Below are 13,981 nucleotides of genomic sequence, written 5' to 3'. Positions count from 1 at the left end.
AAGCACTAGGTGTTTCTCTTCAGCTCTCTGTCCCTTACTGCTTCTGATTGTGTCCCTTCCTCAAAGCAGCATCCACTTTTACAAACCATTCCCTCCCTCTCCAGCACGCTTCACTTGGAACAGAGGAAATTTTACCCACTCACTGAAGCATCAACACACTCTCTACAGTACTTTAGGAAATAAAAAAAACACCTCCCTTGGGCTGTCTTCATCCCCCCCCATCACTGCACAAAGACCCTAAACTCGTTTACTGTCACATATGCCTGGCTAAAAGAAGCAGTTGGGTGCACCACACTGTACCTCAGTAGTCACTCACCATTCAGCATAGATTTAACAAGTATCCCCATTTAGCAATCTAGCTCCGTATCTGGATCCCAGTTCTTACCGCCACCTTCTCATTTTCCAACAGCAGATCCTGCCCTGTATCATCTCTGCATCATTCAGCAGAAATACGGATGTCTTGCCAAATTGCAATGCAATACAAAACAGGAAGAGCTTAACCCTCTGAAGTATTTTCTGGTAAAGTATGTTCTGTACACACAGTGCCACCTTGACTAATGGGCAGTAAATCTACCCCAGCGATGCCTATATCTCAGTCTACAACTCTCAAGCAAGGGAAAAAAAAAAAAATCAGCCATCTTAACACTCAAACTACATAGGCCTGGAAATAATTGCCAATGCAGCAGTGTCTTGCGGATGTAATCTTTGGCAACATCTTTACCTTGGCAAAAGCTCCAAGGCAGGTGTGGTTATAGCTTATATCACTTCCCTGCACAAAAGCAGCTATACCTGCAAAAGCACTTTTTTCTGCTGGCAGAATCTGTATCTGCACTAAGAAAATCTGCCAGCATCCTCTTCCCAACAAGCCTCTTCTAGCTCAGACCATTTTTTAACTATGACTTTGCAGTTCATTTACCACACTCTGCTCATTTAGCCCGTCTTAGTTTTATAGCCAACAAAACAGAGCCCTGGCAACACTATTTTATAAGCTGGTATTTCCGCTACAAGAAGTAATTTTGACTGTTTACACCCCAATTTTTTTCCTGAGGGCTCTGCAGAAGCCACCTTTGAAGAAAGGAAATTCTGGAGGCACAAAGAGTTTAGCAATTCTCTTGTTTGTTCTCATTCCCATCCTTTAACAAGATATACCTAAAATTGTAACTGCAGTCTCTAATTGCTGCAGGTACTTTTAACCAACCACCTGAGCTCTCTTGAGTTAAGAGAAAATACTCTGTTGGGATTCAGTACAGAAATAGCAAAACACAAGTCATACAGCAGTGAGGGAGAATAGGAAACCTGCAACTTTTTCACCATTTTCTCATTTAAGGGCTTTGAAGACTTGCCTCTACACAAACCTGCACTCATTTAATCAGAGGTATTTCTAAAGCAGTTTATTTAAACCAGCAAGAACATGCAGGCCCTCCAAAGTAGGAAGCAAACCTGCATGTGCAATTTTGTATTTGATGGACGGTGCCACTAGCTGACAAGAATATCACTTGTTCCTTTCCTGTTAAAGTATTACTACCCATCATCAGACACTTGGCTTCTGCAAGAGAAAAAAACCCACCCAGTCAGTCCTGCTTTAACACCAATGTGAAGGCTAGCAATACAAATAATTACACTAATGACTGGTGGATAATTAAGTACACTGGACCAGCACCCAGCCTCTTCCAAATCACAGCACTGTCTGCCTGCAGATAGCCTGGCAAGCAATAGCAGGACACCAGTCAGGGGAATTATGCTGTGGTACACGAGAATGCCTCCATCCATCCAAATGATCACAAAGTCTCCAAGCCCCCTCCCTCCAGATAGTCTCAGTATCAGCCATCCCAGGCATCCTTACAGACAACTCCAAGCCTTCACTCTCTGTTCCCCTCCTAGAAGCTATAACCCCAGCTAAACAATAAGCATCACATCGGAAGGTAGTTCACAAACAGTAATGACCCAAAGTAGATGACAGATTCAGAAATTAAGAAAGCCATCCAAGAAGCAAGCATTTTACCAGTTTCTCAAGGATAATACCAGTTTCTGCACAATCTCTGAACAAATTTCTAGTACCTTGTTACAGAATCCCCAGCTGAAAGCAAAGTATCTTACATTTCTAAATCGCAATAGTCCAAGACCTGTGTCATGTTACACCTCATCTTTGCTGTCACACAGAACTACACTTGCATTTACTATCAACTGCCATCATCCAACAAAAACATATAGCAGAGTACATTTGCAAGTATTAATTTCAGCACTTTTAACAATACTAATAAAGAAGTTTCAAACACATTTTACCAAGTAAAATAAAGACGATTGTTATTACAGAACATGCGAGTGTACATACAAAATATGTATAAATCAAAGACCACCACTTCAGTTTGCTCAGACAGTAGTAATTGTGACAACTGAAAGGCTAACTATCAAAACGAATGTGTTGGACATATTTGTTCATCATATCTTCATAATACTTAGAAATTGTTACTTTATTTTCCTGTATGCATACTACGCGGGATTTTACCCCAAAGATCTTCCACTTCACACAAAACTAAACTTCATATTAACAGCATCTATTGGGATCACTTATTCAGGTGAAGAGGAATACAGAATGAGAACCTGCATTCTTCACTTCAAGGCAAGGACTTACTAGAGCCCGTCAGAGCTCCAAGAAGAGAAATGAAGCTGCTAACCATGTGTTGGGAGTGTTTTTCTTCCCATCCTTTTAGTAACAAGTTGCTGTTCAGTCTAATTTTAATATATATTTATCAGCAAAGCTCTGTCACTCTGAACACCTGCTCTGGTGTCTAACCTCATCAGGCCTTGAGAGGTTTCTCATCTCGTTATCCCCTCAAGACATGACTCTCCCACACACTCTCCCTTCTTCCCAGAAGGGGTCCTTACCTCCTCTTCTTTCCAGACACCATCTCCTTCCATCTCCCTATTTCTCAGATCCCAGAGTTTGACTGCAATGTAGATTATCAGGAGTCCACTTCTTAGTAAGTTATTCTCCTTCAGGAAAGTTCATTGCAGGGGAGACTGTTTACTCCTGCGAATTCTCATGTTTTCCCCTAATTCCTCTCCGCCAGACAAAAGAATGCTGGTTGCGTTTGTATTCTGCTACACAAGAACACACCAATCCAAAAGTTATCAGCTGCAGAGGAGAATCAAAGTTTTGAAAAACAATCTGGAATGCTCTCAAAAGTTAAATACGCATTTATAATTATACATGCACCCAAAACAGGGCACAGGTTGTCTTCAGGTGTAGATTTTGCTGACAGTACAGAGTTGAGTAATTCAACTACCATCACTTCTGGTAAGTGGAGCAAAGCAACTGCTTGCAGGGTCAAACAGTGGGCTGACTGATGATAGGAGAGAGTAGGCACATGTAATCAGAAAGTTCAATGATCCTGTTCAGTATTTGACCCTCCAAACAGCTGTACCCATGCAGTAAGGGAATGGGTACTGCCTAAGCTAAGAGCAACATGCATGTCACCATACCACTATTTCAGGCTGCAGGTGCACACATGTATACACCCCTGCGTCTCAAAAAGCACAGCTTGGGATGAGCATCAGATACCCAAAGAAACTCAAAGCACCAGAACAGCTTGAGTTTGCTGGTGTTTCAAGACAAGCAGCAATGGGAATCACCAACAACAGCCCATACTGCCTTAGCCCAGAAGACAAAAGAAAAACCTAAAAGGAAGTTACCCAGAGTGAACTCTTCACTATGCAGCTAACTATTTCACCAGCTTGCACACACACATCAAACTGGCACAGGAACAGCAAAAATCACATATGTCCCAACACAATTTTTATATAATGAGGTTGTTCAAATAGCAAAACTTTCCAGAGCCACAGAGGAAGTAGCCGGTAAAGTAAACAGGTCAAACGCACTTTGCCAGGGTAGCATGCTCACATAGCTTACTCAGTGCACTCCCTCAAAGGTTGGCCTAGCTTACTAATACCAGGCAGGAAACAGAAGCCTTCAGAACCACTTAAAATTTTCATTTATCTTGGAAGAAGGTCTCTTCATGCTTCCTCCTTAATAGGAATAGTCAGATATAAAGTTTAAAAAATATACAGTCCTTCTACTAACACCTAGAGTAGTCAAGGGGTTTTGCCAGTTGACTGTTTTCAGGTGCAATTATACCAATTCTTCTGGTTCTACAGGACTTTAACTGTGCCCAAGCAGAACGCTTCTGAGCAGGAACTCCTACTCAATCCCACCTATCTGCTGGAAAACAGAGTTTAGAGTCTCTATGCCTTATCTGGTGAAATAACACACAAAACATTACCCCATGAAGCAAAGATAATTTTTCTGAAAGATTGTAAAGGCAAAAAGCAAATATTCAAGCTTTTCATTTCCAACATTGGGGATTATTTCCCTCCAGCTCCCAAATCCCCCAAATCACAAAGCAATCAAAGTGTGAGCTTTTATTAATTAACGTGCACCCTCCACACACAAAAAGGCATGTTCATAGTGTTACAGAACATGAAGGGTGCCTCAGACTAGGAAGTCATACAAAGAACCTTGTAGGTTGTAGGAAAAACCTTTCCTCTGTCACACCTTTACATTTCAGCCACAAGTACTTTCCCACAAGACCTAATTTTGAAGCAGACAGCCAAGACCAGATCCTTGCACTGCTCATCCCTGGAAATGAGAGGTGCTCTGGGATGTAAAAGTTCTCAGGAAGATGCAAAAACAAGAATGCTTTAGAAATGGTTGTGAGGAAGGAACTTAACATGCCAGCATGAATAAACAGGCATCAGCTAGAAACCCTCAGTAGCTCAAGAGAAGACCAAGAAGCCAAGTTTTAGGCAGTACATCAGCTACCACCCAGTTACTCCTAGATTATGACCAAGAACCACCTGCTCATAGGGCTCAAAATTATTCCGCTGTCCCTAGCAGCAGTATTTTGTTCCTCTCCCCAGCATATCCACAGAGGACTACAACCTTTTGCCGTCACACAGACATGCCAGAGCCTGGCAATAAGGACAGGCATACACCATAACATGGTCACGGAGAAGTACTGCTTGGCACTTAAGCTGTCTGGGCTCCACGCTTCTCCAAAGGAGGACACCAAAGGGGTACATGTGTCCCTTTCAAAGCCAATTCTTTCAGACTTCTTGCCTTCTTTACCAGGCAGGTGCCCCACCACCTCTCAAGCACTGCCCAACACAGCTAGCAAGACCATTGGCAATGCCAAAATTCACAGTTACCAAGCCACCTGTACAAGGCAAGCCAAAATGTTCAGAAGCAGACAGCTAAGTTACAATAGGAAGACGTCTTTTTTTTTTTTTTAAAGTATTCAAATGGCTTATTAGCCTCTTCCTTGTTGCAAGGGACTTAGACACCACTGAAAGTTAGCTACGTAAGACCTTGGATCTGAAAAGATTCCTGACATTTGACAGAAGTTTTCAGTACCTAAAACCAGGCGAGACTAGATGCAGATAGTGTTTGAACCACTGTATGAATGTAACACTCAAATACAACTAACCACAGTGAACTACTCTGAATACCAAAAATAATTACTTAGCATTGCTACACCATGTAAACAAGGGACCTCTTTTGAAAGACTGCCTGTAGTTATACAGACATTTTGAGTTCTAAAAAGGCACCAACTCATGAAGTACAAACACTACCAAACTACGTTACATGTGAAACTCAGCTACTGAGGAAGCCTCGGGTAGCAAAGTTTTCAAAGCATTCATTCCAACAGTATTTCCATCACAGCTCAAGATTAAAAGCTGAGAACAAGCTAGGGAATCAAATACAGGCCAGACAAACTCAAGGTTTTCAACATTCCCAACAGCAAACATCTGGAACGGTGAAGATATTTAAATACTATCATAATTTCCATTATCAAATTAAAAAAAAAATTTCTGCAGCTCACAGAGAGAATTGGTCACTTCCTCATCACGCTGGAGCCTCCTGCACCAGTATCCTTACACAAGCTTGCCAGCCCTCTCTCAAACATGCAGGCATCTGTATTCTGGGCTGCACTCAAATGCACCATTTGACATTACTGAGTAGCTACAAACCTTCCACGTGTGTTTTACAATAAACAAGGCTGCAATTTTCTTGCAATTCCTGAAGCTACTGAATGACTTCATTAAATTCAGCAGCATTACATGCTTGTATACACAAAAAAGACTCCAAACATTCTTTATGGCTGCCAGTAACACAGCACAGCCAGTCACAAGAGAAAATACCACTTGCAATATTTTTAGATCCTTCTAACTACAAAAGTAATAGAAGACTGGAATCATGACCCTGAACAGGTAAGTTACAGGTCAAACTACATGGAGAGTTCACAGTTATGTCCCCTGGAAAGTCACAGCTCTTGTGAAAAATTCTGGATTCTCTTCCCAGTTACCAGCCAATAAAAATGGACTTTTCTAAGCAAAGCAATGACCAGCTACATTCTCCAGAAAGAAAAGGCTCTTATAAATTATTTCTGTATGAAAGCCCTGACTCACTACTGTAACACAAGCACAGCCTGGAGATCAGCAAGCACTTCCTTGAACTGCTCTATTACATCTGACACCAAACAGCAGAATCACATTCTTGTTTATCTCGTTCATGGAGTAAAGGGGAAGAGAGATTATCTGCAAAATAGAAAATTGAGCACAATTCAACAGGTACAGCACCTCCTCAAGTGGCACAGGGAACTACTTTTAATTTATGAGTTAACGGCATCACTTCAAACAGATGTTGAAGTCTTCCAGGTCTCGGTTTAATCACAGAAAGCAGAGACTGTCAAACTGAAGTTCTGTGCGCCATGCTCCTAAATTTAACATTGCTTGGCAAACTGCACTAAGCAAAAAATGTGAAATATTTTTTGAATAGACAGAGGACTGCCCTACAATTCCATATAACACCACAGGAACATAAAGAGCATCCAAGGTTTGGGTGTTATTTCCCATTATGAACTTTAACTCACGCAAGGCTAAAACTAAGGACTCAGAGCTAAGTATAAAAGCATAAGCTATAGTTTCATTTTTAATAATGCTTTAACACTCAAATAGCCATTGTTTCACATAAAGGACTGTAAATGCTGCAGTTTCAATTATGACTTCTCCGTAGCACAACAGTTTCCAATTTATAGCATAAATAACAACTCTATTTTGCATGGCAAGTATGGACTGACCTACTAAAATTAAACCCACAGGGAACAGCTTAACTGTATTTACTATTTGTTTCTTGCCTTTAGAAATAAGTGTTTAAAAGTAGCTAAAAAACAAACGAGTGTTCTCAGTTTCACTTTGAAAACATCCCCAATACAGGCCAGTCTCCACCTGCATCCACCTGGCCCCTGAGAGAAGGCTGCCTTGTTGTGATTTTTGAAAAATTACATTGAGACAAAAGAAACCAGAGTCAAATGTTTTCACTCATGGCCAGCCATGAGATTTGCATTTGGCCTAACAAACAGAAATCTAAAGCACTAAGCAAATGGGTCATTTAAGTACAAAGTTTAAATTACTCTGGAAACTTAACAGATAAGCCTTTTCCACCTGGTAATGCTGAAATTTAAAATAATCCTAAAAAAAATTCTATTCTATTTGGAATTACATGTCTCAGAACCAGGGAACAGATACCATGTCATTTCCAAAAGCTTTGCAGCACTTACACCAGATTTCAGGAATGCTTTGTCACAATGAAGTTTACTCCATTCCTTGCAAATATTAAATGCATTCCTACTATAATGAAACACCTTATAAATGCCACATGACAGAAACACGAGTTTCACAAAGCATTTCTTTCCAGCATCATAACATTTACGGCCCCAACAAGAATTTTTTTAACAAATAACTAACCACACAATAAGTCAGAAGCTTGCAAATTCACCTTGCACTAGAAAAGCAAGCAGACCCAAATGCAAGAAGCATCAGCCTGAAGTGCTTCCACCCACAGACTCCTACCTAATGCTTGTCAAGCAGCTTGAAGTACTCCAAGTTTTCAAGATGTCATCTATAACATTAAATACAGGTTTAAGCACGACCCTGTATGACAGCACCAGTTCCTGTTGCTCACTGGCAAGTCATTCCTATTTTGGACAATACATTTGGAACATACTGCCCATAACACTGAATTACACCAGCATCAGGATAATTCCTTAAGTTATGGCTGGAAATCAGTATGTTTTGTCCCAGCAAGTAAAGCCACTGTTTAATAAGACCCCTTTTGCCAAGTAACAATGGGTTTGCGCTTGCCATAACAGAGCTCTATTTAACAACAGGGCTGCAGCATTCTGGGGGTATCTGCACTGCCTCAACTCTGCCAGCATCCAAAAAAAAGCTGTTCCACAACAAATCTAACAAACATGGCTTTGTAACTTCAGAATGGCCTGGGGTTTCGGCTTATTTTAATGGCAAAGCTTTTATCCAGTAAGGACCTGACCTTACTTCCAAGGAACTCATCCAGCTTCATCATGTAAATAAGAAACCAGTATTTGTTACAAACACTCTGATGTTACACATCACCTGTTCTGCTCTGAAGAACCTTACATGAAAGCCTACAGTAAAAAGCATTTTTGAGCTAATTAACTTTTGTTGAATCCAGTGCTGCCGCTGCCTTCCAGAGAAAGCTGAGGTTTGAAGCTCACCATGTTCACATGGCACAACACCCAGCCACTTCCAAGAGCCTGCACCCTGCCATAGGATGGGGGGGGGGGGGGGGGGCTCAGCTCCCTTTTCTGCACTTTGTTTTAAACATCAGCAACCTCAGAGCTTCATCCCAGTATTTTCAACACCTCATCATTACTAAGTCCAGAAAGAATGAATATTGTCAGTGACATCACAATGCTGTCACTGGAATGCTCCAGAAAAAGGTGACCAAATGGGAAACAAATACAACTCAGAAATACTGAAATCACACAAGATTACAACAAAGCAAGAACAGTGGCCCAAGCAAGACTACTGAGAGACAGATCATCATGTGCTCTATTCAGAGCAGAAATAAACATGCTATTCTAAACATTTTTCAAGTTTATTTTCAGGAAATCTAAAGCAAAGATGGAAATAGCAATCCGATATAAAAAAAAGACATTAACAGTGGCAGAAATTATGTGGACAAAAGTTTAGAGGAAGAATATGGGGAAGACATTCAACTGTGTGAAAAGGCCTTTGAGAGGTGAAAGCCTTTTGTTCAACACAGCCTCTCCATCTAGGTTTTTACAGTTGTTCACTAACTTATTCTGCCAGTGGCTGGAAAACCACCTGTTTACTTTGACAACTAAAATTCAAAATAACTTGTCAAATTACTCCCTACTCCACATAATCATCGTGGTAGATAATGGAAGTGATACTCTGATTTGAGGTGAGATTTTAAAGTCTCAGCCAATTGACAGCATGAGGTTAAGGGGTTTATGCACGCCCCAACTTTTTGCGTTCAGAGAGGAAAGGGAATTCTTGTTGTGCGAGACAGATTCAAATGAGATTATAAGCATAAATGCAGATACTATGCAAAAATCATCATTAAACACCTGAAATCCCACATATGCTCAGACAAGAAAGAACAAACAAAATATTCTGCATATTCAAGTCATTCTGAAATCCACCTAGTTCACTGCAAGTTCAGTGGTCTTAGAAGGCCAGGCGACAAAAAAGGCAACAACTTGCACCGAGCAGCAGTCTTCAGGAGCCCATTACACACTACAGTGTGAATTACAAGCTCCTTACCCAGCAGGTTTACCACAAGTTAACCACTACTTCTGCAAAGTCTTCATCAGATCAAATCCCTGTCCTGAGAAGTTCATGGTTTTATTCTACAACTTGTATTTGGAAGCAGCTAAATGGACAGGAGAATAAATTTAATTTAGTCCCTTCTACTAGTAGTACTATCAGGTAATAAACTATTCAAATGCAGTGTTTTAATATGGACAATGGCCATTTAATACAGAGTTATACTTGCCATGGCTCAGATACCCCCTTGCAGATACTTCATGGCTACCTGGATGCATTTTCCTTTCGCTGCAGCTGCAAAGATGATCAACTGAAAAACCAAGTCCCATTTATACCTTACTCCTGATCAGAAGAAATCAGTACCTTAACTTCTTAGAGGGCACAAAGACCTACAGCTGAATTTTTCAGGTATGGGGCAACTCACTTGAACAAGTAAGCTCTCAAGCACTACAAAATGTAACTGCAACCATCATCAGTTGATACAGAGACCCTGATGTAGATACAGCGACCAAAGCCATCCAGTACTCTACTGGAACAAGTGAATCACAACACTGCAACCAAGGATCTGCAGCAGGATCCTGAGCCAATGTGACTCCAGAAAAGGTTGACTGAACCAGAGAAGCAGCAACAGCAATCCTGCTTGGGTGCCAAAAGCAAGGAAATAAAAACAGAGCCCTGGAAGCTTTCACCACCAGCAACAGAAGCTAGGATAGGCAAATACTGAAGCATCAACTGAATTTGGTTCACTTGCCTCTGAACAGACTAGAAATCCAATGGCAGTAAGCTGGCATTTAAAAGCCATTCAGAGCAACTGAATGATTTTCTATCCTCTTCTGATACATTCCAGGGCTTAAGCTGATTTTAGGTCCTGATTTTACCCAGGACATTCTAAACAAACTGGTTTTCTCTGCTCTGTTAAACCAGGAATAACTACTGCAAACCTAACTCAAATAACTAAAGCATAAGCAGCAGCCACAGTGGTTCTGTGCAGGTGACTTGCAAGGCTTCTGCAGAGCCCAGCACAGCCAAGTCCATCGTAGGGTCAGGCTTCCCACTGCCACCCTGAGTACAGGGACAGGAGAAGGTCTCTTGACCTATACTCACTTCTCTCCACTAGTTCTGCAGCTCAGAGGTCAAGCACACAAGTCATATAGGTCAAGGGAAGTATGGAGGGGGCAGGGGGGAATGACACGACCCTGCAGACCAGAAACTAGGACCTCGTCCAAGAAACTGGTTGACAAAGAACATCTAGGTGAGCTCACCATGCCAGTCAGGTCTGGAAAATGCATGCAACAGGAACACTCACTACTTCTTGCTGGCAGAAACTCTTCCACCACTTTGCTTATGCAAATGTTAGAATCTGTTCAATACAATCAGTATGGGTCATGATTTTTGCAGTCTTAGTCTCAGAATAAAAACTTCTAAGTTACCAATTGTTCACGTATCTACCTGCCATTTGTTTCCCTCCCTATATTAGGATCAATAACTGGTAGCAGAGAAACACCCATACTTAACCATGAGATCTTAACTGCCTCCTTTTTTTCAGCTTTACATGTACAGTACTATTATCAAAGTTACAAACTTTGACTTAACAAATGCCATTTACTAGTTTAGCATGCAAATACTTTTACAGTTGTTTGCATCCAGCCCCATACAAACTACGGTGGATTTACAGCACATAAAGCAACATTTTTAAGCTGCTATTATAGCCACTGTAGAGCACAGAATAGCTGGGCAAAAGCATTCACTGAAGCATCTCTTATTTAAACAGATTTACCAACACTGGAAATACATACAACTAGCAAAACAGCTTCTTTCTAGGCACTGTATCCTTCAATATTTAATATCCATAGATTTCACTTTCTCACACTATTCCTGTTTGCCTACTGGAAAAGGAGAAGCCTTTTCTATTTAACTAGCTCTAACCCTGAATAACCAAGTAAACGGGAACAAAAGAAAACCCACGCACTCTGGTCACCTGCTGAAAAAGTGAACGGCATCAGAAACTTTATGGTGAGCTGGAGCAAAACCTTGCCATAAACATTTGGAAAAGGGATGCCAGATAGCTTCAGTGGTTTGAATTTTTTTCCAAAAGCTGAAGAGCCAACAGATAAGACTTAGACATTTTCATCGGGAGACAGTAAGTGTTATTTTTTAACTCAGTTTCAATTTTAAGGCAGCGTGCTTAGAAACTGGGGGTAAAAAAGCTACCATTTTGAAGTGGTTACTCGTATCACTCCGGGTCTACGCTGGAAATAAACGCAAAGTTCAACCCCATGAGCTGGAGCGCGTTTGTATGTGGCAAGGGGGGAAGGGAAGAGAGAGGGCAACAAAACCAGAGCTGTGCCTGGCTGCCTCTCCTCAAATTCCAGAGCTTGCCATCGACTCACCGGCTTATCGGAGGAACCGTTGGGGCTAAACCGCCCCCCAACCAGCATGAAGACAGAGAAAGGCAAAAACACAGATCACAGCCCACCGACTGGAAGCCACACAAAGAAAGAGGAGCCCTTTTAAAGCCAAGGGCCTCCTTCCCGACGCTTCCACGGCAGGAAGCAAGCTCCTGGCCTGCCCCGGCGGGCCCCCCCGGGGGAAGGGGGTGCCGAGGAGCCCTCCCCCAGGGGGTACCGAGGAGCTCCCCTCTCCAGGGGAGGGGGGCCGAGGAGCTCCCGCGCAGACTGCGAGGGATGAGGGCCGCGAGGGGGCCGGGCCCGGCGCGCCTCCGGCGAGGCCCGTTGGCGGTGCGGTGCGGGCCGGCCCGCCTCCCCCCGCTCCCGGTAGTCTCCCCCCCGGCCCCGCTCCCGGTCCCTCTCCCGGGGGTCGCACCTGGATGACCTCGTTGACCTCGCGGATGCACTCCACCATGTGCTGCAGGATCTGCTCGGCGGTCAGCACCTCGTAGCGATAATCCTCCTCCTGCTCAGGGCCGCCGCCGGGGCCCGGCCCGCCGCCCAGGCCGCCGCCGCCGCCGCCGCCGCCAGGGCCCAGCCCTCCCGTCTCACTGCCTAACAACCCGTCGCGCTCTCCGCCGACGCGCAGCCCGGGCTCCACCAGCTCCACCTCGCCCAGGTCCAGGTTATCGTCGGGCTCGTCCTCATCATCATCCTCCTCGTCCTCCTCCGCGCCGCTGTCCTCACTGCACTCCTCGTCCTCGTCGAACTCGTAGTTGTAACCCTCGTCCGAGTCCATGGTGAGGCGCAGAAGAAACGGCGGCGGCTCCCGCGCGCCCCCCCCACCCCGCCGGCCTGGTGGAGCCCGCCGCCGCCCCCCTGCCTCCGGCGCTGGCCCCGGCCCCGCCGCGCCTCAGCCGCCGCCAACAAAGGGACGCGGCCGACCCGCTCCGTCACCGCGCGCCGCGCAACGCACGGCACGTCACGCCGCGCCGCGTGACGCACTCGCGCCGCGCCTGCGCAGCACCGCCATCTCCCCTTCGGCACGCCGGCGGCCATCTTGAGTGCGCGCCACACACCCCCTGCGCGCACCTCGCCTCGCCCCGCCCTCCCCGTCGGCGCCATCTTGAGTGCGGCGCGGGGCCATCTTGGGTACGGCGCCATCCTGAGTGCGGCGCGGGGAGCGGGGCGGCGGTTTACCGGCTTCCCCCGATACCGACCCGCGTCTGGGCACCGCGAGGTGGCGCGGGCCGGTGGTGGAGGTGAGGGCGCGGAGCCCTCCTGAGGCGCCCTGTCAGCCGAGCACGGAGGGTAGGCCCTCAGTGCCACCATTGCATAGAGTGGTGTCATACCTGCGGGGAGCAGCTTTTGAGGGAAATGTGAGGGAAAATAGGTTGTTCTGCCTCAAAATGAGAATAGAATTGCACTGAGACCCTCCAGGCTGGAGTTCATGTGAAACCATGGGATAAACGTGTGCCTGCCATCCCTAGAAGGGACCCTGACTGCACTGGGTGCATCTCTGAACTCCAGCCTGGCCTTCTGCTCAGCAGTGATAATAATACCCAGTTTTTCACAGTGGTGCCAGGTTTCAGTCCCTTTCTTCTCCATTAATTTGGCATTTTGCACAAGGGTCTTCATTACTGAACCGGGGACAGACCTTTTTCCCTCCTACAGACAACTGGGGCTGAGCCTGGCATCAGCGAGCGCCCTGGACAGCTCAGGGACATAGGGCCAGTGCTGGGGCATCTTGCTTGGACACCGAGCCACCAGCAAAGGGCAGGGCGGACATCAGGGTGCTGTAGGGGTTGAGCACTCTTTGCCTCAGCCTTCCCTGCCATTGCAGCGGCACAGCCAGAGCAGCTCTGCTTCCAGCATCAGCCGTGCTCAGCCTGGTACAGGGAAGGCGACCCAGGCTTATTGTTTGC

At 44.8% G+C, this 13,981-nt stretch overlaps 1 protein-coding gene across 4 annotated transcripts in view; it reads right to left on the bottom strand.

The window, feature by feature from the left end:
* The window catches only part of ARIH1 (ariadne RBR E3 ubiquitin protein ligase 1), a 61,326-nt gene extending 48,357 nt beyond the window's left edge, over positions 1-12,969 (bottom strand). For 2 of the 4 annotated variants that reach the window (XM_055716828.1, XM_055716830.1), the window contains exon 1: positions 12,493-12,949. In XM_055716828.1, coding sequence (XP_055572803.1) covers positions 12,493-12,855 — 363 coding nt within the window. In that variant the 5' untranslated portion in view covers positions 12,856-12,949. Of the gene's footprint in view, positions 1-12,492 lie in introns of all 4 variants that reach the window. The other 2 variants (XM_055716832.1, XM_055716831.1) reach the window with 2 other exon arrangements.
* Positions 12,970-13,981: the final 1,012 nt, after the last annotated feature.

This window comes from Falco cherrug, chromosome 7, assembly GCF_023634085.1.
Source record: "Falco cherrug isolate bFalChe1 chromosome 7, bFalChe1.pri, whole genome shotgun sequence".
In the NCBI taxonomy this organism is placed as follows: Eukaryota; Metazoa; Chordata; class Aves; order Falconiformes; family Falconidae; genus Falco; species Falco cherrug.
The sequence above is the reverse complement of the archived record's forward strand: the minus strand, read 5'-3'. Positions and strand labels throughout refer to the sequence as shown.